Source organism: Myiozetetes cayanensis, unplaced genomic scaffold (genome assembly GCF_022539395.1).
Source record: "Myiozetetes cayanensis isolate MyiCay16 unplaced genomic scaffold, myiCay2020 scf4, whole genome shotgun sequence".
Classification (NCBI taxonomy): domain Eukaryota; kingdom Metazoa; phylum Chordata; class Aves; order Passeriformes; family Tyrannidae; genus Myiozetetes; species Myiozetetes cayanensis.
The window spans coordinates 50,012,926-50,039,619 of record NW_026087631.1 but is presented as its reverse complement, the minus strand read 5'-3'; the positions used below and the strand labels follow the sequence as shown (position 1 = coordinate 50,039,619).

Below are 26,694 nucleotides of genomic sequence, written 5' to 3'. Positions count from 1 at the left end.
TCTTGACAAACAGAAGTTAGTCTCCAAATTTTGGTGATTAGCCCTAAATATTTATAAAGTGAGCTTTCAATTTTACTGTCCAATGTGACATTTAAAATTAATGAAAAGCTTGTTTTCTATAGATCTAGCTGTAACATTGTGCCATAATAAGAAGCTGTTACAAAAGAAAGCTAACATTTCTTTTAGATTTATGCCATCTAATTAAAAGTAAGCATTTTTAAAATTATGAATGGCACCTGAGCAGATGGACAGCTTTCTTTCATAAAAGGTCAAGAAGGACTAAGAAAAAGTTCTGAGTTGTCTCTGATGCCTGTTGTCACTTGGACTGCTTTTGATTCCACATCTAATTCAACCAATGATTTTGATATATTCTTGTTTATGGGAAATGTCTTTCAAATTCTAATTAAAAAAAAAACATGATAGTGCATAATTTATTACCCTCATCATTACCTTTGTTATATCCCTTTTAATGGGCTTGTTCCTGTGATGTCTCGAGGACTTTCATGAGAGTCTAAGTACCTGCACTGTCAGCAAAGCTGCATTGAAATTCATAATTTTCAAAAACTGGTATAGACACTCAGCATCTTGTCGAACTGAGTTCCCTTTTTTTGGTTTGGAAATGGTTCTATGACTGTTCCAGTTGCTTTTCTGGTGCTTATCTTTGTAGCCAGAGTGATACTTGAACTTATTTATCAATTGTTCCAATGGTGACTCAGGGTTAAAGGATAAATATTCACCTAAAATAAGTTCTGTAAAATAAGCTTTGTAAAATAACCTGCCTAAGTTTAGATTTTAAATTTCAGGATCAATTAAGTGAATTGCTGATAGCACTGGAAGAAAAGTCAATAAAGATCGAGGAGTTTGTGAGTGATATTGAATTGCGATTTAACTCAGTTGAGGTAAGTCCAGTGTTTTACCACACTTTCTCTCCTTGTACTTCTAAGATATGTTTGCCCTATTTTATAATATGGCTTTCACCAAAATGGGCTGTTTCTCCAGTCCTTAAATTGGCTTCTTCCACTTGAAGGTGTTAACTTTAGTGGAAGAAAAAGACTGCTTTTTTTTTGCACATCAGTGCAAAGTGAAATATGTAACTGTCAAGCACTGAAAAAAAAAGTTCCCTTAATTTTGCTTAAGCCTATGAAAAGCTCATACTGTGTCTTTATTTAGAATCTTATGTGAAGCATATAAATTAGTTGCCCAGTGTCTTAAGTTCTGATTACCCAGGTTCTTAAGCCTTGAGAACTGTATTAATTTCAGTTGTAAGTATGAATTTTTGGCTATTTTGTAGTCAGACGTCCCGTCTCAGTGCTTAAATATCTAAGTTTAATTTTGAACACTAACAGTAAAAAAAACCCCTGCCATTGTTTTTAATGCATTTCTCTAGTGATATTTCTCACAGAGGAGTTTGCTTGCAGAAATAAAATTATCTTATTGTCAGTATGCCAGAATGAATCTGGTGGATGACTCATATGTGGGTCATTCAGAATTTCTGTGTATTAGTTTAATGTTGTAATTTTATTCTGCAGAACAATATACATCTCTTTTTATTTTGCAGGAAAATTGTAAGAAAAGTGCAGACTTATTGGAAAAGCAGAATGAAGAGATGCTTAAGAAAGTGGTAGCACAATATGATGAGAAATCAGAGAACTTTGAGGAAGTGAAGAAAATGAAAATGGAGTACCTGTATGAGCAGATGGTTAATTTCCAGCAAACTGTTGATTCAGCAAAGGAAACTTTGGAGGCAACAGTTAAAGAAGCAGATGAAGTGGATGGATTTATTTTCCTAAATGTAAGTAAAAATGGCTTTCATGCTGTAGTTTTTGTAATGCTAGTTAGGGAAGGAGTTCTGTATCCAGGCTGGCAATGAGTTATTTACCTTTTTTTTTAAATTAGCTAAATCCTGCTAGCTCAGCTATTCCACTCTGAAACTGCTGGATCATTTGAATTTGTTGTGGGAATTCTCAGAGAGAATTGCAGAGATGACGCATAGGATGAAAATGTGATATGCTATTAAAATGGTTCTCATTTGTTTTATAAGGAGAAGGTAAAAAGACAGTTGGATAATTTATCTAGAATTAATTGTTCACTGAGGAATGAGAAATTAAATCCTCTAAATTAGAGGATTTAGGTATTTTACTGTATAAAAATAAAATACATATTTTATTTTGTATGATAAAAACAACAAAGTGATTTCTGAAACAAGAAAAGTGTCTGAAGTAGAATTGTTTCTGGGTTGTGGGGTTTCTTTTTTTGGTTTTTGTTGTTGCTTTTGAATTTTACAATAAACAGACACAGTATTTACGCACTTAAATTGCTGGGGCTGCATTAAATATTTACTGCTGAAAAGCAGTGAGAGGCTTTGTGGTAGTTGGATGCTGGCTGGGGTGAAACCACAACAGTGGGGTCGGCTTAGGGATGTGCGTTTGATGGTCCTTTCTGGATATGAAGCACATCTCCAGTGAATCTGCAGGACTGGACCTACCAAGCTCATACAGTCTACAGTCATTAATCTTGAACTTTATTCGGAGGGTGTTTGCAGGTCCTGGGTGCTCCAATACTGTTCTTGTGCTGCAGGACTTGTCCATAAGTGAGCCATGCTACTTTCTTCTCTACACAAGTATATATATTTACACAAGTAAAAATACTCTACAAGTATTAACAGTCTCGAAGTGGATGGATTTTCTGGGATAATAATCTCCTGTTACAGAATGAGCATGTAGTTTAGAAGTTACAGAGAAACTATCCTTGGATGCCAGAAATAAAAAGGTCAAATTACTCTCTAAAGACTGATCATTCATGTAAAATAAACCAGCTTTCCAAATGCAAGTACCCAGCCCATATATGCCCTATCTATTATAGAAATGATGGACCAATATTTGGCTTTCTGCCCTACTCCAAGCTATACTATGTCCTGTAATCAAGTGAATATTGTGGTAGATAGGCTATTTTGGGATGGACAAAAAAAATTGATTATTTTCCTGAATTTTGTGAGGTACAGGATCAATGCTTTGGCAAAAAAAAAAGTTTTGTTATCTGTAATTATTTTCTGGGGTGTGAAAATCATTGGATTCCCTTCTCCTTTCTTTTAGTGATAAAAGACAAGAACTTTTTTGTCCACATGCTAGGAGACATTAGCTGAAGATTCATGGAGCATGGGCCAAACTCTCACTCAGTAAAAATCTCACCCAGCTTCTAGTAATAAGAAGTTATGAAGCAGATTTTAGCCAGAATTCGAATTTAACTATTCTTACTGTGCAAGTGATTTTTCTCTCTAAAAGTCTTGGTTTAAGAGAGTACTTGACTATGCTTCAGTCTTTAAACCTCAGTTTGGAATACTGACCCCTCAGAAACTTAAAACCAGATTTATACTCTAATACCCTGCTGAGTCAGAGCTTTGAAGTGAAATATTCCTAAGGAAATAAATCCTCTGCTAGTGTGAATGCACAGCATTCCAAGCAGCATCAAGTCAGTAAAGCCATGTGTATTTTATGTCCAAGGAAAGTAGAAAGACTGTTAGATGATTGGTTTTTCAACATTTTGGTGGTTTTGAAAACTATTAACACTTTTTTTTTCTTCTTCTAGTCATCTAAAGAGTTGAATAAAAGGTACATGAAGTATGGGTTAAGCGCACTGTAGTGAGTACTAGGCCTAGCATGCTGGATGCTTCATTTAGTATTTTCAAGCTTTGAAAACACACTGCTAATATTCAGAGCTACTTTTATAAACCTTGCAAATAATGAAATTAAGACGAGGTTTTATCCTTGTTGCTTTAACTGACTGGTTTTGAAGTATTTTGCACGTTCTGTAAGACAGCAGCTAAAACATCAGCTCAATGTTAAATCTCTACACATACATTTCTAAGCAAATGTTCCTCATAGTTATTATTATACACACATATACTAAAAACCATTTTAACCCTGCTTCCATCTGTTAAACATTACTGGTATATTAATTTTTTTCACTAGTCTGGTTTATGCCACTTAGTCTCTGAAAGATTATAATACAAAGCATCTCTTACGTGTTGTTGGACTATGTTTCTGAACACAGTTTCAGAAAAAAAATGAGATTAAGTAAATTTCAAAACATTATCAGGAGACTATGGGCTGATGTTTTCCCATGCCTCTTCACTGTCAGTGCCCGATTCAGGGTGTGTCAGAGGACTGGTGCCTCAACACGGCTGCATCACAGTCCACCTGCACATAGAAGTAAATGCATATAATCACAAACAGTTCTCTGCCATGTGGGATTTTCTCAAGGGAGTCATTTGGGAGAGTCCCATCCTTTATGAGAAAAGTGTTCAACTGTAAGCCCATATTCCCCAAAAAAATTTTCCAGGGTGAACTAAAAAGATTCATAGTGGTTGGCTTACAGGCTTCTCCTATGCAAGTCCCCAAAACTGCATTGCCCACCCCCTCCCCACCCCGATTTTCCCAAGGGACCTGGGCATTGTGCAGTGCACATCAAACATACCCTTGTCAGGGCTTCCTCTGCCATCGCAGTGGTATGTGTGCTGACACAGACTGGGATATAACAGTGACACCAGGGTTTCACTGTCCGGTGCAATTACAACCACAGGAGAGTGGTTTCAAAACAATGTGCCAAACACCCCTTCAGGGTTTCCAATCATCTTCAGAACTAGGACTATAAATTTGGACTCTCTTCTTGCAAGTCAAACGTTTTGGCCACATATCTGCATTTAGTTTATTGGAGGTAAAATGAGACAAAACAATTTTCCTAGTTTTCTCTCCACTTGTTTACTTACACAATAAACTTTAAAATTCTGTTTTGTGCATGGGCTGGCTATTACTTTAATTTGATAGTACCTGACTAGCTAAAAAATGTTAAGAACAAGTCTATTTAACAATGCATGTTTTTCTAAAGAAAGTGTATTTTATATTTGTTGTGCTTTGTTAAAATTATGCATAATTAACTACTACTTCAGTGATTAGATAAAAATGAAGGGGAGAAAGATAAAATTCAATTGAATTAAAAAAAAAATTCATTTTCTTGAAGCTGCTTCTGTCACAGAATTAAAAATATGTTGGTGCTTTTTTTCTATAATGAACTCAGCAAATACAGGCTAGTTAAGTGGAATCTATCTTCCCTGTCATATTTTTTTGACTTGCCACAAGCAGCTGCTTTATGTTACATCTTTGGAGTCAGCTGCTGAAGTTAGCTTAAAGGTAACCTTTAAAGGCACTGCATTAGCAAGCCCAAACCCCCGTGCTCTTGGGACTCTTTCTGTGAACTTCAGATCTTCATGTTCTCATGGGTTAAGTGTACACAGACCATGTGGTCTCTCACTGTGCTCCTTATCTAAAATTGCAGTGTTGTCTAAAGCTCAAAAGCAGGGAAACAGCTTCTCCATGCATGTCGTCCTCAAGTTCATGGGAAATATTTACAGAAGATATGTCACATGGTCTTTGCTTCTGGCCTTTGGAAAACTATGCAGTGACACAAATTATTTAGATGTATTTTCTTCCAAATAGGTTACTTTCTGCAATGGATATCACCCTCCCTTTAGAGAAGGTGCCCAGTGCTTTTTCACTATTTGAGCACTATGCAGACAGTCCAGGACAAAGCAACCAGCAGTCCTTACAACATGTGGCTGGTAAGAATCTCTAAATATCATCTTTACAAAAGCTAACAGTTTGGCAATGCTTTGGACATTTTAGGAATCTAAAAACAGAATCTTATTGAGAAGTATAAATTTGAAAACCCTGTAATTAGCAATCAGATTTGAATGTAAAATGAAGTTTAATTGTGCACAAGTGTTTGGCTTATAGTAGGGACAGTAGGATGAGCAACAGAGACAGAAGTGCTAAATTGGGGAATTCTTGCATCATTTCAGACATCTGTACCTCCAACTGTCTGAAAGTCTTGATCTGTAAATCTCCCAGGGCTAAAGAATTTGGTTTTCCTTGCAGGCAGGGACAGAAGAAGCAACCTAATGGTCTCCTGAGCTCTCTTCCTCTAAGGGGGGCAGCCCCAGCATGTCTGGTATGGGGAAGAGAGTATGGGGATGGTTGATGGCTGAGGTCCCTGAACTTGTGCCAAAGGAATGGAGGCACATGAAATCCCCAAAGGATGTGAAGAGAAAGTGGTTAACTATAGCTGGAAACAGCCATGGTTTGTCAGGGTAGTAGTGAAAACTGTGTGTGGTATTTCATGTCCTGTAAAAAGCCTTTCTGATCTACCTGCATATCTAGATCTGGACAGCTTGTCAGCACCAAATTGTGAATTAATTTTCTTCATAATGGAACTCACTCAATTTCTTTTTCAAGAGAACATTGGTTTAGAGCCTTGCATCTCACTGTCATGTTTTGTGGCCTCCCATTTACCATCCATATGCAGCAATGTTACCATAGTCACTCCCTGGCTTTGGAAGTGAAGCCTCTTTCTCATATGTTTGGTTCCTGAGCACTGAAACTGGAGCATCAAATTCCCTAAGGTGCTTTGATTCCTGGCTGAATTTTCAGGTGACTAATGGGACATTGGAGAAATGCCACTTTGTGCAGACACTCCAGTGTCTAATAAGTGTTGAGTGCACTTAGCAGTGTTACTATTGAAAGACTGTCTCTCTTCTCCATACCACTACTTAGACCTAGAGAACTTGAATATGTCTGAGACCTTAAAATCCTCATCAGATTTATAAGAATTTGCCTATGGCATTGGAAGCTTCTCAGGTGAGGCTGGACTGGTACTAGTGCATGCATTGTTATCCCATGTCATTTTTTCAGAAGTCAGATAAAAAGACCTTTTTTGTAACCCACTCTGTCAACTTGCTGGTGCAAATGGCCTATGTGTCTTGGTTAGTCCCCAAACTTCCTCCTGCAATCCCAGAGGTGCAACCATTCATTCCTCCTAGGCTGCTACCTACTAGCAAGGTCATACAGGAGGACAGATCCATTTTGTCATGCTGTTTCTTTTTCCCACAAACCACTCCAGCATGTATTTCCCTAAACTGCTGAAATGTGCTTTTTGGGTTGGTTTGCATTAGCTATTATGTTTGCTGACTCCAGACCAGTTTACTTTGACAAACTGCAAATGAATGACTGTCCTTTAGCAAAAGATCTTCAAAGTTCCTTATCCTTTATATTTACTTGGCAGCTGGTTTTCATTCTTCACTTCCACGACCAAGTACTTAAATTGCTATTGTGATTTTTACTTTAGCTAGCAGAAGACAGAAAAATTTGGGTGTTTTATCTTCATTTGCTTGTTTGTTTTTCAAGGTTACTCCCTTCTTGAAGGACAATAGAGTTATATATGCATACAAGAAACTTGATTTGGAATTGAATAGTTTGAATACTTAATTTGTCATATACTGGAGACCTTTGTCAGATACTCTTTTATTTGCCTGAAGCCATATGATGAATACATATGAATTTTCTCCAATCTATATATTTTTCCTTCAGAAAGTGTGGTGGTTTGCTGAATAATTTCATAGAATCTGATTTTTCCATATTCACTAATGTAAAACTGTTTTCCCTGAAATTCTTCCTCTTTTCATGTAAGCTATCCCCATTCACAAATGCATTAGCATAAAAAGACTGTAGCAGCATCCTGTTGAGCATATAGGAACTCAGGTTCTGCCACAAAAGAGTGGCAGAATAATTTTAAAATTATTATTTGAAATTTAAATTAAAAATAATCAAAAATTTTAAAATTTAAAGATTATTATTTCCAAAGCCATCTGGTAAGGCAAGGACCTTTACTGATTGTAAAATTCTTCCAATAGAGTCACAGAGGAATGTAACTGTTCTCCTTTTTCAAATCCACAAAGCCAAGGGAGTGTTTTTCTCATTACACTGGAAAATATTTTGGATTATTATTTTTCTTCCAGGGGCAGTGGGTGTTAGGTAGTGAGAAGGAAAACTTCCTTACACCACAACACTTCAATGAAAAGTGAAGTGATGAGAACATTTCCCACTTTTCTGTTGAAAAATATCATTTATTCAAACTCATGTTGCAAATATCTCATTTTTTAAATTAAAATACACTTAAAAAGGGACCAGTACTTTGACAACCCATAAATATTCTGTTTCTGAGGAGAATAGTTCGACTTCTTGCTTTGAAATTGCTTCCTTTCAAATTGTTTGATATTATGTAAAAGGAAATTAGAAATCAAATGTTTTTCAGTGTTGCTGAACTGAATTTTGATCTATCACTCTCCCCCCCACCCCCACCCCAGAACTTTCATTCAATAAACCAGCTTCTGTTCAGATTTGGCATAATAATAAATCTTGCAACTGTGAGGTTTCTGTGATCATAAATAGTGGTTTCTAGGCAACTTCATGGGGAAGAAAAATGGTTTCCCTACTATGTCCATTGATTGGAAGTATTTTCCTAAAGACGTTAGATTTTTTAATTACCAACTCTAGTTACAGTCAAAAGACAAAATGAGGATTGTTTTTAGCAATGAGAAGGATAATTTATTTTTTTCAATGGGCAGCAGATGTAATCCTACTGTACTGGTAGCTCTGTGTATAAGTCATAAGAAAACAGCCAGCATCTGCATTTGCCTTGTTCATGCCACAGGGGATCATCATCATTACTGTGGAGATAACTGGAAAGAAAGCAAAAGCTTTCTGCTGAGATTTTAAGAGAATTCATGCAGTATGGAAATTAACTGAGTGAAGAAATAGAACCATGTATTTTCGTTCCCTGCAATCATTTTAACAATTAACATCTTTTGGGGCTTTTTGCCTCTTTCTTTCCCCTCTCTCTCTTTTAAGACATAATCACAGAGGGGAACAATATCTCATCTGGGGTGGATCTGTGTCAATGAGGAAACAAAGTTTATGGTAAATCTGGGGAACCTTGAAAGTCTTCAAAGCATTCTTTGTGAGGAATGATACTGGTTGTACTGTGGGGTTCAGGTACTTCGGCAGAGTTCAGGTTCACCTGCACACCAAGGATTCTCAGTCCCTTGGGTCTGTGGAAAAATGACCAAGCCAGGAAGGAGTTCTGAGTTGTGTATGTGCTGTGGGAGTCCACCTCAGGTCCAAGGCTTCAGGGAGCCTTCTGCTCCACAGTGCTGTTAGAGCATTCCTCTGCCTAAAGCACATTCCTGCTGCTGTCAGTATCTGTAGAACTGACACACTGGAGGAATCCCTTCCTGGTGTGGCAGGTCCTTTCCCGTACCCACATTTCTGGGATCAGTTCATACATCTGTCTCTGGATGAGGGTGTGGGCACACACTTTATGCTGGGTTTGGGTAGTCCCAGGACTAGATCTTGTTTCGTTCAGACTATGAGGGAAATGGACAACTTTCAGTGCTAAGCACACACTTTTTTCTGCTCCTAATTTAGGAGGACCTGTTGCTCTAAAACTGTGCCAGTATTCTGTCTTTCCTGTTGTACTTGCTTTGTGGAAATAAGCAATCTGAATGAAAATAAGCAACTGGGTTGCCTCATAAACCTGTAGGTAATGTGGCTGAAAACACAGGAGCACGTATGACAATGGGATACTTTCCTCTCAGTCCCACAGACACCGACTGTGGTACCCCAGGAGCCAAACTCAGCCACCAGCACCTCCATTGCTGTCTACTGGTCCGTGAACGATGGGGATGTCATCGACTGCTTCCAGGTCTATTGTATGGAGGAGCTGCAAGCCAGCAAAGATGCAGGGGGTGCGTAACGTCTTGCCTTCTCAATTGCAGGAGTTCCTTCTGCCCTAAATAGAGGGGGTAAACAGAGGGGGATATGAGCTGCAGGGGAGTGACAAGGACACAGAAAGAAAAGTGGCTGTGAAGACATCACATGTAGGACTGAGGATGGGCAATGATGTTTCTTCTCCTCCCCTTTGTCCTCCAAAATGTAAGATAAATGTCATAGTCTGTAAAGTGAAGGGCAGTTGTTTTCACTTGCTGAGTTGCCCTTTTACAAAGTGGCTTGACCTCTAGAGAAGATGTGTCCATGCTGCTCCTGGGTACTCAGGAGACTGCAGATAGATCTCCCAAAGGGACAGCCTCCATTAAGCTTTAGGGCCCTGCACGTGCTTCTGAAATACGTATTCACTAGAAAAGCAGCAGGAAAAGGTAATCAGTATTTCCACATGTAGATGAAGATTTTAAAAAAAAAAAAGGTCATATGTTAAATGTGAAATTGAATAAAAGGAATTGAAACATTCATTCATTAAAAAGCTCAGACTGATCATAAAGTCACCTTTAGCAACCACGCCCTGCACAAATCCATGTGTGCATGTGTGTGCAGGCTAAAGGATGCTAAGGGCTTTTTAAAATAGATAATTTATAGCTAAGTCCTATACAGGTTATTATGAGAAATTATTATGTTATAGAGCCTGTTATATTATATATATAATGTTATAGAGCCTGTGTTGGTAACTGCTGATTTTGCATCCCAAACTTGCAGTCCAGTCCTCGGTAGGACTGGGGGCCATAATCTCCCCTTGTATCAGTGGTATTTGTGTACACTCAATTCAAGGGCACATCAAAACTTTCTGTCAGAACCGCGTTAGTGTAAGATACGATGATCTGGGCTACTAATGTTTTCTGGATTTTTTTAATTGACTTTTTTAATATATTAGTGGAGAGGCTGAACTGTAACCCCTAACAGTGCAACACGAGTGTGATGTTCCAAGCTAGTGTGTGTTTCTCTTAGCCCTAGTGGAAGAGTACAGAGTGACGGTGAAAGAGAGCCATTGCATTTTGGAGGACCTGGAGCCAGATCACTGTTACAGCGTGTGGGTCATGGCCGTGAATGGCACAGGCTGTAGCTTACCCAGTGAAAAAGCCATTTTTAAAACAGGTATGTATTTATTTTGGTATTTGATTATTATTTTGACATTTTATTATTACAAGCCTCAGGTTCAAAACCAAATTCTAGTCCAAAGTGTTATTGAAACAGAAGAAACTGCTTCATTCAGCCCATCTGGCAGATAGCAGACAGCTCACAGTCATTTCCCCTTTTGCTAGGAAATAGAGGCATAATTGCTCCTGAGAGGAAAATTGAAGACATTCAGTTTTGAAGACATTTCCAGTCTCAGGCCAGATGGCTGGGGACTGGGGCAGCACATTATGCCTTTCTCTTCCGAGTGTGTTGCAGTGCTCCAGAGAAGCTCTGGGAAAGCCACCTGCCTGCTCCCTGCTGCTGCTCCTTTTCCTGCACACAACAGAGAAGATGACTGTGTGGTTTGCCTCTCTGCCATCCTCCTGAATACACCTACATTGCATTGATTTAAGTTATTAATTTTTTAAAGGAGGACCTGCTTTACCAAGTTTACATGCTGTGTCTTGCTCACTGGGACACAAATCTCAGGTGTGGCTGAGAGGCTCTGCTGTTGTTTAAGCAGTATAAATTGAGTAATTAGATGAGCATTTCTTATGAGCTTCATTTGACTGATTCACTTTTCTCAGCATTAATTACTTTAATAATTTGTATTGACAAAACTATTGCTTCTTAAATTACACACAAGGTGAAGCAGCCTTGTGTCTGAGGCCCTCCTGCCAGACAATTTTTTCAGTGCTACAGGATAAAAGCAATTATTCTATTCCTGCAGTCATGAATACAGGGAAGGATATTTAACAATTTCATAACGAAAAAATTCTGAGAGTATTGTTGAAATCACTTGACAGCACCCATAGCTTCAAGCCCTTTGCCTAATTTAATAGACTTGAAATGTGTTGATAATTCTCTTAATTACTTAATTTGGGATTCGTATTTTAAGAAAGATTAATTTTTGGATAATTCAAAGTGGAAATTCATATTTTATGGCCTCAAAAATGCAATTGTGAACATGGTGTAGACTTTCTGCCCAAATAATGATGGGTTGTTATTATTAGCTAATAAATTATAATTTTAAAAAAAGGTTTCCACCTCTCTGACACTATTATTTTTAAGAAATCACTTTGTCTTTTGGCATCAAGATCACCATACTTTTCCTCAAAATGGAAGCCTTCTAAAAAGAAGTCAATTTCCATGAGTCTTTTATTGCTTCCTTTGGCCGGCTTCTTTAAGAAAACAAATAAATTAGATAAACATGGTCTTATTAAACAATTTTTCTCAAAGCTGAGTTGAACTCCTTCTGGAGTGCACTGAGACCCAGATGGACCTGTGGGGCACTACCAAGCACTAAGTGGTACAAAATTGCTGCATCTCCTCAATACCAAATCCAGAAAAATAAGCACCAGTAATGGAAAAGAGTTCTTCTAAAGGAGTCCAGCTGCTTTGATATAAAGAAAAAAATATTTCAATTCTTCAAGTAGCCCAGTGAACTCATAAGCAAGAATTTAGAGTTTATTTTTAGTAGTTCAAATTAAAACTTGGCACACAGAAGAAAATAATTTGCTGGTATCTGCAGGTATGTGAAAACACACACCAATGCTTGAACAAGCTGTGACTCTTCCAGGTGTTGGGAATCCTCACAAAGTTTCTCTGTTGGTATTGTACCCGTGGAGGTGACAGTGGGCTTGGGAAGTTGTGGACGATGCAGGGGGAGCTGCTGAGGCATTCCCCCAGCACCTCCTGACTCATGCTCCTCCACTTCCCAAACTCACAGCTTGTCTTTCCCCACACGGAGGAACATGCTGTTTCCAAGGAGTATTTTCTGTGAGGAAATGATGCTAAAGGCAGGAAGAATCCCTTAACCCTCCAACCCCTCCCCTAAACTGATCTCCTCATGAAGGCTCTTTGCAGTCCTAAAGACATAAAAGGGAGCCCACCTTCTGCTGTTGCTCAAAACCCATGTGATTCTCACCCTATTTGGCTCTTTGCCTCTTATACAAACACTTAAATAAGTTCTGAAAGATTATGATTAAATTAGATATGTATTCCAGCTGCAGTCAATTTGTTAAAAAAATCTCAGAAGCACAGTAACAGCTTTTTCTGGTATGTTCATTCCAGTTATTCTTTAGATGGATATTTTCAAATTAAAATTAAAAAAAAAGCTTCATGTCTTGTAACATGCTGCTTACACATACACCGATGTGAGTATGTGTGTGAGTTGCTGAATGCAGGCATTAGGGGATTCAGTTAATAATTTTTTGTTCTTTAGGAACAGATGCATTTAGAAACCGATGATAATCAAATATATGTGAGGAGAATAAAGGAACTATTGCTAAGGGAGCTACAAAGAGGTATTAGCAGATGAGACTCTATCCCACAAATTCATTGTTCTGGGGAATGCCTACATTAGATAGTAGATGTAGTAAAACATCAAGTAAATCTTAATCTGAACTACTACCTGCCCAATTTTCACTATCCAGGAAATTGTTACATATTTCTGTGTGGTTTTCTTTCCTTTTCTACTAACAACGAATTATTTTTCTTAAAAGACAGAATGCATTTAGAATGTTTGTTGCAGTTCTATTAGATTATCTTGTCATAAAATTGTATCATCTCTGCTTTTGACTTAAACCTCCTATTTGGAACCTTCTGTCTTTAGAAGTTAAATGACTTTTTATGTTGTTTGGTTTGTTTGGTTTTTTTAAATAATAAGCTTTCTTTTAGAATTGGTACTAAGACTATTTATGTGAGTTTCACAACAGGCCATAAGGTGTTTTAAGTTGCTATTTCCCAGAAAGGGAGAAAGCAAGAAAATACAACTGATCCATTCTCAACTTACAGTGGTGAATGTGCAGTTTCACACAATAGCTTTTGATTACTTGTATCTAGTGCACTATTTTACATTCCATTTTCTGTCTTGCAGTTGGCCCTGTAGTTCTTAAACTAAGTCTCTAAAAAGGAGAAATTACAGGACCAAATTTTAGCATTGCAAAAATAACCAGGACATAATCAAACAGAAAGTCAGCATCTCCCTGCAGCACCACATTTTTTTGTGATGCAATTCATGCAGGCACTGCTGAGGACAGGACTGAGGTGATGCAGGGGGAGCCGTAGGCAGTGCTACCTCTCTGTTCTGCTTCTTGAAGATTGGCAGAAATGAGGAAAATGTGCTTGAGGAAAGGCATAAAAATTTACACTACCATTCTAACGATGTGTAGAAATGCACAGATCTTCACAGTTACTTTCCCAGTATGTTTTTATTTTTTACCTGTAATGTGCCCCTCTGCTATTGAAACACAAGCAAAAGATCACTTCTGGAGGGGGGGAAATTAACTATCCCATAGATTTTCAAGGAGGTGACTCTTGTTTTCCCTTGAAACAATCCCCTCCAGCTGCTGGGACCGTCTTCGGAGTAAAGCTAACGTGTCCTTGTGTCCCCCAGCACCCGCTGTCCCCACCATCAAGGCCGAGGACTGCACGGTGTGCTGGAACTCGGCCACCGTCCGCTGGCGTGCCGGCTCTGTGTCAGCGGAGTCCTTCATCCTGGAGTACTGCCGACAGCACTCGCCGGAAGGAGAAGGTCTCAGGTCAGTGCCGCGGTCATAAAAGCCCCTTGGTCAGATTAGGCAGCCGCTAATGACCGTCCCCCAGGCCGTGGTTCATTACGCAAGAGATTATTCTGCCTTCAGCCACGCGAGGAAGAAATCTGCTTCTGTGTGCTGAGGAATTTAAGGGACAGACACTAATCCATGAGATTAGTCTGAGACACAAAAGTACTTCCTTTTTATTCCGCTTAACCGGACAATCCCTTTCATTTGGGGCCAAAACCCTGGAGATGTTGTGCTGTCTGCAATCAACCAGAAGTTTCAGGGCTATGCTGGCCGGGGAAGCAATCGCTGGCCCCGGGGCAGGGCAGGGGAGGGCAGCTCAGCTCCATGGAGAGTTGTGTGATGGGGTAGCCTGGACCAGATTGCTCTCTGTGGAGAACAACATGGGAGTCAGCTCCGGGCTTAGCAAGGGTGATATGGGTATCCCAGTAATATTGGTGACCCATCTGTGGTGTCTGGATGTGCATGCAGATGCCCCCTCAAAGCACAGATGAGCTCAGTGCTGCCAGGCTGTGCAGGCGTGCCACAGGGGTCTGAGTGTAGCTTTGAAATTTGAGGCAGTGTCTCTTTATGCCAAATCCTCTCTGGTTTCCCCTATGCTAAGCCTGTGCTGCACAGAGGAGAGGGTGAGGAGGGATGTAGGCACCACTGAGCCATGAAACAGTGCACTGCTGAAATGCAGAGAAAATTATTTTAGAATCACAGAATCCTAGGATAACCTGCATCGTGGAAGGGACCTTAAAGATCATGAAGTTCCAACCCTGCTGCTGTGGGCAGGGAAATATGTCGTGGTCTGTATGTCCCTGGGGCCTGGGGTTTTTTGTTTGTTTGCTTTTTAAAAACCGTGACAATATTCCAGGAAATTACAACTGCAAAGGTCTGAGAAATTTTGGGAAGTGGAGAGGGGTGACTGGCCACAGGACCCTGTGGAAGAGCCTCAGTTCAGTGAGGCTCTTCACTTCTTGTCTTCACTTCCTGAGGAACCTGAGTAAGGTCTTCACCTAGGGGCTAGTTCACGTGACCATTATGGAGATGTGGCAGAGAGGGAAGAGCCCCTCTCCCTGCAGTCAAAATTACTTAACTGGACTGAAGGGTTTATGGGTTTGTAGTAGATCAGTACAACAGTGAAATTGTACATGCCTTGGTCCTTACAAAAGTAGGTTGAAAACTGAAATAAAATTTCTCTATGGGTGGAAGACTTCTTTTCATGCAGTACCAGTGTGCTGTATTAATGCAACCAAGAAGAAGTCTTGTCCAGCTCTCCTGCCTCTCAGAGGGCAGCTGTGACCTGCTTTGTTTAGTACATATTTCATGAGGCCATCAGGCCTCTGTCAGCTTGCCAAAGTTGCTCTTGGTCAGGGATCACAGAATCAGAGAACATTCTGAGTTGGAAGGGACCCACAAGGATCATCAAGTCCAACTCCAGGTTCTGCACAGAACCATCCTTAAGAGTCACAACATGTGCCTGACAGTATCATCCAAACACTTCTGGAACTCTGTGAGGCATGGTGCTGTGATCACTGCCCTGGAGAGCCTGTTACAGTGCCCAATCACTCTCTAGGTGAAGAATCTTTTTCTAATGTCTAACCTAAACCTCTCCTGACAAAACCTCAGATCATTTCCTTGGTTTCTGTCACTGGTCACCACAGAGAAGAGATCAGTGCCTGCCCCTCAGTCTCCTCTTCTCCAGGCTGAACACATCGAGTGACCTCATCCACTGCTCACATGGCTTCCCCTCAAGGCCCTTCACCATCTTCGTTGCCTCCTTTGGACACTCTTTGATGGCTTAATATCTTTCTTACATTGTTGTGCCCAAAACTGCACACAATATTCAATGTGAGGCCACCCTAGTGCAGAGTAGAGTGGGACAATCCCCTCCCTCGACTGGCTGGCGATGCTTTGCCTGATGCTCCCCAGGACATGGTTGGCCCTCCTGGCTGCCAGGGCACTGCTGACTCAGATTCAACTTGCCATTGACCAAGAACCCCAGGTCCCTTTCCATGGCACTGCTTTCCAGCGCCTCATTCTCCAGTCTCTCTGTACATCCAGGGTTGCCCCATTACATACACAGAATCCAGCTCTTTTGCTGGTTGAATTTCACATGGTTGGTCATTGCCCAGTCCCCTGCCCTGATTTGTCGAGGTCTCTCTGCAGGGCCTCCCTGCATTCAAGGGAGTCAACAACTCCTCCCAGTTTTGTGTCATCTGAAAACTTGCTTAGTGTCCCTTCTAGTCCTATGTCCATTATGGAGACATTGAAGAGAACAGGGAGTAAGAAAATGTAACAGCTCCCAAAAATTCCGCTTTTTTGCCCTCAAGTTTCTGTGCTTTTAACTGAAACTGACTCTTTTTCTCAAAGAATCAGAGAGTGTGCTCATTCCTGTAATCCATGAGCAAGGTGTTGATAACATCACGCAGTTTGTGTGCCGATAACTGTGGCAAAAAGCTACCAGGACTGACCCATTCACTTTCTTAAGTCACCTTATACAAAATCTAACGTGGTTATAATTATACTGAGTCACATTTGGCTTTTTGGCCTCCCTGTGGGCAGAAGCTGGCCTTTTACTATGACAAGTGTGAAAACTTCCCACAGGACAAAATCACAAATTTTCTCAGAATTGCTGTAGTTTAAAATTCGCTATTTGCATAAGGCCTCTGACCTCTTTCTGCATGTCAAAGCTAATGTTTTGCTACTTATTCTTCCTGAAAAATATTCCTCTCTCCTTTTCCAAAATCAGTCCCCTGAGAATAACCTGGAAATTTTCTGTAATGCTTGTGTCACTGATGGAGACATTTTTTTAAAGATTTCTGTTTAAGATTTTGTATAAAGCTGAGGGAAAAAGAGCTAACTGGTGGACAGAGCACACTGGTGGATGGAGCACACATTGCTCCTATCCAAGGCCCCTAATGTGAAATTAAGGTCTAGAAGTCAATCAACTTGACTAGAGGCCGATATCAGGTGAAATAATACAGTCTCTATGCATATCCAGAATTTTGACCTGAAATGTTGTCATTTCTTCTCTTCTTTCCTTGAAATCTTGGAGTTAGTCCTTCACAGGTTTCCTGAGCAATGTTCATTTTGGGGATTAGCCAAATGTGGTGCCCTTTCACAGACAGCCTGTGACTTTTGTGCTTGAGGCAGCCCTGTAGCTAAGCAATTTCCTAGTCCCTGGGTGGAAGTTCAAACACATTTTGCAGCAACCTTGGAAGGTTCATACAGCTGCTGCTGGAAGCAGAGCTTGAAAGTAGAGGTCAGGGAAGAACATCCAAGAAAAGTCCCGAAGAAAGCAGCATAGTCCCATCTCACAATGCTGCTTTCACAGATATCTCTCTGTGAGCTCACCCAAGGTGAAGGACACTGCCAAGGGAGTAGGCAGGAAAAAATGTCCCCACTGAACAGCTGGAGACACATGTGGAGTCCCTGATCTGAGCCTGTAACCTTCTGTATATCACAGAATCACAGGATGCTTGAGCTTGAAAGGGACCTTTGGAGATCACCTGGAGCAACACCCCTGACCAAGTAGGGCCACCCAGAGCCAGTTGTCCAGGAGGCTTTTGAACATCTCAAAAGAGGTCCTTGGAGCAGTTTGAGCTCCCCAGGGAGAGAATTTGATGCACATCTGGAAATGAAACCTCACTAAAGTTTCCTTTCAAATATTTAAAAAAAAAAGTACCACCCAACCCCCCCCATAGGACACACACACACACAAACCCTAACCAACAAAAACAAAACCCCAAAGCAAACCAAACCAACCAAACAACCCTCCCACACCAAAAAACCAAAACTTCACCCAAATCTATGTTTTCCCTTCTCCATTCTCTCTCCTTGCTAGCTTACCACCTGAGGGCTGTGCTTTCATATAAAATCATCTTAAATCTTTGGCAACAATGGGTCCCTGGCCTGATGCTGTGGTTTTAAAGCTCCTTCCTAGGTTGAATCTTTTTTCAGAATCTTTATGAGTGAGGCTTTGAAATATTTCTTTCAGTTTCCAGAGCTCTGCTATTTTCTTATCATTCATCCTCTTTGTATTGAGAAGTCAATGGAGTTGTGGGTGGAAGATGGAAAGCTGTGAGAAATGTAGTCCAGGGATTAGGTGTGTGGGCTGTTCAGATGGAAAGCTTGTATCACATCATGAGAAATCTGTAAGACTCAGGGAGGCAGGAATTAGTGCAGTATGTGGTGGGCTTGTAGAAGTGGAAGTGCCTGTCTTCCTCTCCAACAATGCAAAACCTGCATTTCTAGCAGCTGAAAATTTCAGGCTTCTCATGGAGCAGGTCTAATGTTGGAACAAGAGGAGCAAGCCTCCCTCCTCTTGCATTGCCCCCATGATTGTTCTGCTAGCTCAGAAAACAGGGTATGGGAAATACAGAATCTTTCTTTCTTCTGGCTCTGCCATCACAGGTAGCAGCAAGTACAGTTGCAGGTGGTGTTTTGGTGACCTAACCCCAAAACAGCCAGAGCTGGAACAGAGGAGAAAAGAGGAAGCATGTGGCACAGCTGGGAGCCAACTCAGAACTATTCACTCATCATTTTTACCTTCAAGAGCTTTTTTTCCACTCATGGTGCACAGCTTTTGTTTGCTTCTACATGTATCTTGAGAAGCTTGTATACTTTCAGCTCTAATTTCACATCAGTGGTACCAGCACAGCTCTGGAGGTATTGTTTCAGTGGGATCTTGGTGGTGGAAATGACAATTATAGCACAGAGGGTGTTATGCATCACTGCAAGGCATATCGTTTGCTGGGTTCATGCAAAAAAAATCCCCTAGATGTTGTTTCCTTTCAATAAATGAGGATGCTGATGAGAGAAATGTGCATCAAAACACAGCATCAGATTTCCCTAAAATCAGTGAAATTGCAGATTTAACAGACAACTGTTACTATAGTATTCCTTGACAATTTAAAGGTGAAGATATATGCAATTTTTGTTCTCCTCTGAATAGCACATACCTGAAATTTGGAGATGGTATTTTCAGACTTAAAGATTCCTCTTATAATGAGAGGGATTGAGAGGAGATGTTTAAAATATTTGACTTCCAATGTTTCTTAAATTTCTCTGCACTATTTTTTCTGTCATGATACCAAGAAATTGAGAGGACAGTGCAAATAAGATAACATAATATAAAGGCCAGGATGCCTCATGGTTTGATAACAACATTATTGCATTTCTAATCATCTATAAAGTGGGCAGGTGTAGATAAAGTAGAAAATAGCTGACTTTAGAAATGTTGTAGGTAAATTTCTTTTTCTTTCAAAATTACAGTTCAGTACTTAAGGTGAGCTTGAGTAAGATCTAGCTGCAGTGCTTGTTACAAGAACTCAGAAATTAAACAGGCTTTCACCAACACCGTCAGGACGCATTTTCCTTCACCTTCTCCTACACATAACCTGGATGTTGTAAGCTAACCACTAATCATACCTTCTTCTCATCCTTGCTTTTTCAGGGTTAACCTGAAGCTTGAGAAACTACAGTCCTCAGTATTTACTCTCCCACTTCACCCTACCCTCTAACAAGGCAATAGATAGTTTCTTCTTTGCACGCAACTTTTGAGCTTGGACCCAGCTCAGAATGTAGCAAATGAAATTCCTTTTTGTCAGCATATTCTGTTTCATTAGTTGGCAGCAGCAGGACTATTTGTAAGCCTTAATCATAGCAAAAATTACTGGGCTCTAATTCTTAGGCAGCTTAAAGATGGCTGAAATAGATTATCAAGCAGAGAACGCTATGCGAAAGTCTGGTTTACAGACTAGATCTGCTTAAAGTCATGATTTTTCTGTCTCACTGACTATTACAACAGAAAAAAGGCATTCTATTGGTCTCTGATGTAAATACGCATCCAAATTCCTCTTCGAATAATTTCATATTTGTAAGAGATCCAAGTCTGAATTTTGATGGCTGACCCTATTCTGCAAGTGGCTGGATCCCAGTCTCTGGGATTCAGTTCCAGAATATGAATACCCCATGTCTATTCGTTACACCAGAATGTAACTGTGTAGTTGAATTAAGAATTTCGTGTTTTGTTAGTTAACCATCAGACAAATGGCATGTAGTGAAAAATATCTAATTTCTTTGGAGGATACTGAACTATATGTCATTTTTTAGAAGACAGAAGAAGGAACCATGTACAGGGCATTATTGTGCTGTACTACATGTTGCTACAAACAGCTTTTGAGGAATGGCTTAGTGTGTTATTAATTCATCTCACTTGTAAGTATTTGCTCCAAACTCCTTTCTAGTGGTCTGTCTCTCAGATTTACATCAAAGATGTCACTATGGTCCTTCTAAGGATTGGGTGAGTCTTGCCTAGGAAGTGTGGGCAAATTTCAAAGCCTAGGTGCCTACTTCTTCTCCTCACTTCTGCGCCTATCCTCATCTTCTTTTCTCTCACTTATTTTGTATTTGCGTCTCTTCTCAGTTCCCATCTTGTTCATCTTATCTTCCCTTTTCCTCTTGTTTTCTATACTCAGAGTCTTTTTCTTCTCTCAAGTCTAAAGAGCTGAGGTTTCTTATCAAGCAATTTATCAGGTTACCTGTCTTCCCTAAACCTTCTAGTAAAAACTGACCAATCTGCTGGACTCCCAGTGCCTTGCTGAAATGCTCCTGTGCTCGGGGCTTCATAGAGTCACCAGGGTGAAGCAAAACATGCAATTTCTACCACTTCTCTCTATTGCATCTGTTCCAGTGTTAATGTAACGCTGTCCCCAAAGGTAGCATAGTCCTGTGCTAATCACACAGGAGCCCTGAGCACCCTGAAATTCTTTTAATTTGAAAGAACAGATCACAGGAAAACCCAGCTTTTTCTCGATGCTTTCAATCACTTTTAGTGATCGAATTGTCAGTGTAAAATACATATTAGAGACCAATAAGGATGATGCATCAGACTTTTCTCAAGATGGGATCCTCCTAGAAAGAGATCTGTGTGGTGTTAGCAGGATTTTGGTGTGTTAAGACCCGGGAGATGTTACCTTGACGTGATAAATGCAGCAGAGACAGGCATATGAGAGATCACTATGGATGATCACTGATCATACTTCAGTTTGTACTGCCCTCTGGTGGGATATACGGGGTGAAAACAGTCATTCGAAATGAATAGCAGGTCCGACTGCTGACTCGCCTGCCTTATCTCCTCTGGGGTCACAGAAATTTGTGCTGAGAAAGGTAATTTGTTTAGTCCAGCTTCTTACAGAGGCACTGTCTGCGGGGGGCTCCACTCTCAAAGCTAACTTGGAGGGGAAAGGGCCTTGCACACTCTCCAAAGGCAGGTCTCCTGTTTGCGAATTTAAATACTTGCCTTGAAAATTCCTGAAAGCATTTTGGGAGGTAATTAGCTAATTTATAAACGGTCTTTACCTCCAGGCATACAATGCAGTACATATATACTGTTTGTCTTCGATGTTACCATATGAGGCAAATACGAGGAAAATCAAGATCCAGTGCATGAGAATTTGTTAAGCCCATCTTTCATATTTCTGGCAAAACAGAAAATAAAATTGGCATCTTTCTAGCCATCCAAAATCTTTTCACTGGTACTCCAAAGCACCTGTGAAGCAGATTGAGTGGGTGCTGACCTTTGCTTTCTAGCAAAAAGACACCAGTGGTCTAGGATGTGAGGTCTGGAGCTTTTCAAGTACCACGATGGGGAGACTTAGTCAAAATTGGGCACTGTATGAAGGCAGCTCTTCTGCTGCTGCCTCCTGTAAAACTGCCCTGTTGAGTGCACAGCAGCATGAGGGAGACAGGGCTCAGACTTAGCTGTTGAAAGATTTGTGAGCATGGAGTTCATAATAAGAAGGTGAATCACTATTTTATGATAATTCTATAATGAAGTACATGATTTCTCTGTGGCCTCATATAAGGGTAGCCATTCTTTTGGACTTGCAGCATGTGTCCAGACAGTAAAAACACAAGTGCATTCACTGTCATGCAACTGAATTAATTAAAGGGTGGGTTTTTTCTTCAGAAACTTCTTAATTTTGTAAAGCAGACTTTTCACAAGAGGCAGATGAGGATTTACCTCTGTGCTGTTTGAAATTTATGTGGTGATTATAATGCCAAACAAACATAAAGTGATCACTAATCCAAATTATTGCACTGAGTGAAAAGGTGGTACAGAAACAAGGGCCTGAAAATTTTTCAGACAAAGTGAGGACAATCCCTCAAGTTCCACACTGAAGCTCCTACATAACCCAGTTGTTTGCAAAAACAGTTTTCACCTTTCTGATTTGGAATTTCTGTGTGGTGCTTAATGTTTCAGTAGTCAGTAATAATGTTAGGCAGCTTAGCTGTTCTCTTAAATTAGTCTTTCCTAGTTTGGGTAAGTGCAGAAATTTTCATGTATGTTCAAAATTTGCAGATCTTTTGCTGGCATAAAGAAACCTGAACTGCAAGTATCCCTGGAGCCCAATGTGAACTATTTCTTCTATTTGAGGGCTGTCAACCCATTTGGAACAAGTGAGCAAAGTGAAGCAGCTCTCATCTCAACTAAAGGTAGATCATAATTTCTTGATGACAAAGCAATGGGATGGAGGGCCAAAGCAGCCAAACATTTTTCTTTGAAAATCATATCTGAAGTCCCCAACTGGGGAGTAAACAAGTTATTGAAATTTTTATCTCAATAACTCAAATTTATATCATTTTTTTTTTGCTTAAGTTTGTATATTTATCTCAATGTAAAACTGGTGTGACCTCAGAAACAAAAACATTGAATTATGTCAGATATGAAGTGATTAAACATTTTTCAGGCAATCTCATTGTCATGAATATGGCAGAACATATTCAGATAAAAGCCTGATGGACTTTGAGTTTCAGTGGTGAGGAAGTATGCAAAGCAAGTGTCTTAAAATGTAACGGATGATTTAAACTCTAAGATTCCCAGATAAATAATGTATGGTTCTTCCAAATCAGCCTCAAAATTCAAATTTGCTTTTTTCAAAAAACAAATTATTGAAAATTATTCAGCCTTTTTAAATATTGAAGACCTCTTTATCACCCACCTGCATTTCTGAATATTAGACTATGTTCCAGTTTGGCATAGCTTGGAAAACCCCTTGCATTTGTACCCAATTTTCTGTCACTCCTACCTGCCAGTAGACACAACTGTGTCAAGTTAAGATAGTAATTATTGTTGCTTAACTTTTTATGATTTGTCTCATGTTAAAGTAGCTAGGTTCTCAGATCTTGGTCTTTCCTTGTCATCAATTGTACCAGGAACTCGATTTCACCTGCTGAGTGACACAGCCCATCCAGCTTTGCAAATCTCCTCCAATGCAACAGTGATCTACCTTCCCGAGAAAACTAAACTCACTGGGTGAGTAGAAGCATGATGAGCATAACTACTCTGTGGGGTTTAGGATAGATCCTTCACTTGTATTTTTGCTTATGGGCAGCTTTCGCATGATACCATTTGTGAAGAAGAACTGAATCATTGTCATGCAGCCCCTGGACTTTGTGTGATTTACCCTTCCCCCCTTTCAAGCATTGCAACATCTCAATAAAGACAGTGGTAGCATTGATGTAGGTGCTGGGAAGAGTTCAGTGCTACACTCTGGAATGGCCAGGAAGTCAAAGGCAGTGGTATCTCTGGGACTGCTTGATTTGCTTCAACCCATGGTCACTGCTTAATCCATCAGAGTACTTCAGTCTCAAAGCAATTTTTTGCTGCCTTGAAAAGGTCAGATTTGTGGGCTTATTTTTTAATATACTGTGGGTAGAAGTAATCCATCTTCTGTACTTTGCTCCTCTCCTGAGGGCATTATTGGTAATGTTTTCCAAAGTATTTGTGGCTTCAGAGAACTAGGAAGTGCTCTTGGGATATGTTTAACATGGTTGTACCAAGCTAGCTATATACTTTGTGAACCTGGGGGATTTTTTGACATATTGACATCAATCCTATCATAAACGCAGGTCCACTTGTAACAACTGTGACATACTGATATGGCTTCTTAAAGGCGATGAAGATTTAGCGGTTTAAGCACCTTTTTTACTCTTACAACTGAATGTACACAAGATATTTATCACTATGACTACTCAAACAACTACGCTTTCTAGTATGAATAAGCCTTCAAAATTTGACATCTTTTAGATGAGACCATCTCATTGCAAAGATGAAAAGACTCTCAGTGACAACATTTAAATCTTTGTTAAAACCCTGCAGTTAGAACAACAGAGTGCAATTCATTAGTAATTTTAGGTGACGCTTCATGATGTGACTGAAAGAAATATCACAATATGGTTCGTCTACCACCACACTTACTTTACTGCATGTTTCTTTCACAAACAGGTTTCCTTCAGTCCTGGGTGAACTGCTGCCTGCTCAAGGATGTCATTACTGGGAAATTATTGTCTCTGCCTGCAGAAGCTACAGGATTGGGATTTGCTATGAGACAATAACACAGAGCAGTGTCCTGGGGCTGAGTGATACCTCCTGGTGCATGCGGTGCTGTCCTACACAAACCAGGTGAAGAAAAGTCGGTCTAGCTGCTTGGGAAGCTACTTGTCATTCATGAAAATAAAACCAGACAGCTTCAAGAATCATAAGAGCAGAAAAGATTCTTCTGCTTTCTTTATGAAAATTTGAATAAAAAGAAAAGAACAACTACCAAAGGTCTTCAGACCTCCTTAACAAATACCTTAAAAACACCTCCATAGAAAAATACCTTTAAAAATAAAATTAATCTCAAACAGAGAGTTTATCACGCTTTATTCATTCAGCCAGTGAATAAAGCTTAAAGAACTAGTTTGCTGCTCCTTTGTCATTCCAGGTTCATATCCTGAACTGCTTCACTAAACCCCAGCAAGTGTATTTATTTCCATAAGTGCAGTCTTTTTATAATCTACTTCCTTCTGCAAGAGATGTCAAGCCTCAACAGAGAATGCTTTCTCCTACCTTTTCCTTCACAGTGATAGACACTCACCTGCCACTGTGGCAGGACTGCAGGGTGCTGGAAGAGTGTGTGGTAGCAGGCCAATATCAGGCTGCTTGGAGGTTTGTAAGGTGTTGCCCTGCTAATGGTGTAAAGGTGATCTTGATCTAAACAAGTGCGCTTTTTTCAATGTGAAATCATATAGATGTATGAACACAACTAGCTAAATGAAACATCCAATATGCTTTTATTCTGAGAGTCCAGAGATGCCAAGTGAAAAGGCTCATCAGCATACCAGGCAGGGCTTTGAAGTGATGCCACATTTGCTTTGCCTACATACTGAGCAAAATGCTGTTACCATGTGGTAAACTGATGTATGCAGCCGCCTGTTAATAGATTGGAATTAAGCTGCAAGTTATTTCTGGTAAATTGCCATGAGGAGGCTCACTGTGTTCTGGTTTCCATTTTCCCACAGCTTTCTTTACAGATTTCTTCACACTGGTGTGATGAGTGATGTCCATGTGACAGAACATCTGGCCAAGATTGGCATCCTGTTGGATTACAGTAGTGGGAGACTGTTGTTCTTCAATGCAGAGAAAGGACTAGTGCTGTTTGCTGTGAGGCACAAATTCACTGATGCTGCTCACCCAGCCTTTGCCCTGGAGAAGGCAGGAGTGCTTACCCTGTGCACGGGAATGGAGCTGCCTGAGTTCGTGAAGCAATGCTGATATCCTTCTTCATACTTTCCGTAAAATTGACAATTATAGTATCAGGGGATAGAGAGGGGAAGAGGGGTGCCAGGAAGGGATGTCTAATCTTCACTGATGAACACTATGTTCACAGCTCTCCCTCACATCATCAGTAATTTTGCTAGTGCTCAGACACGTAATCACCTGGAGCCTGGAAGGAAAATCAACTTCTTCAGATGGAGATGCACTCAGTGATACACACAGCAGTACTTCTAAGGGGATAAAGAAGTTTTGTTAGATATGATAGTGCTAGCTGTCTTTTTAAAGTTAATTATGAACCTGTGTATGAAATAAATGCATTTCTCACTGCAATATGTGAAAGTCATCATTTCATCATTTGCCAGGGCAGTCAGAGCTTGAATCCAAGGCAACTGGCTTAGAAAATATGTAAAAATTTCAACAACTGAAACATTCTGCAGGATAATATATGTTGTGCTATTGTCTGCCAACTCTTTAAATGTATCAATTAAGAAAACTTGGAGACTTAAAAATTTGCATATTTGCAAAATGAGTGGGTCACAGACTAGTTTTTGTATCAGCCAGGTAAAGTTTGAGTATAGCACACCCACCTAAGGTGTTCACAGCAGACTAACATCTACCTGACTGTGTCAGTAAACATCTGTTCCTGTGAATAGCTACTCATGAAACACATGTGTAAGGAAACTTGATAGTAGTGATAAAAGTCTTCCCTTATGTTTTTCATCCCCAGTTTGTTGGTTAAGTGGTT

General features: G+C 40.0%; 1 protein-coding gene across 1 annotated transcript in view; it reads left to right on the top strand.

Annotated features, from left to right (window-relative positions):
- Window positions 1-26,245, top strand: part of CMYA5 (cardiomyopathy associated 5) — a 50,763-nt gene extending 24,518 nt beyond the window's left edge. Inside the window, 11 exon segments of the mRNA XM_050328891.1 lie at window positions 804-899; window positions 1,559-1,792; window positions 3,586-3,608; window positions 5,493-5,614; window positions 9,485-9,634; window positions 10,626-10,772; window positions 14,191-14,335; window positions 22,710-22,843; window positions 23,564-23,663; window positions 24,636-24,812; window positions 25,694-26,245. Of these exon segments, the coding sequence (XP_050184848.1) occupies window positions 804-899; window positions 1,559-1,792; window positions 3,586-3,608; window positions 5,493-5,614; window positions 9,485-9,634; window positions 10,626-10,772; window positions 14,191-14,335; window positions 22,710-22,843; window positions 23,564-23,663; window positions 24,636-24,812; window positions 25,694-25,946 (1,581 nt within the window). The 3' untranslated portion in view covers window positions 25,947-26,245.
- Window positions 26,246-26,694: the final 449 nt, after the last annotated feature.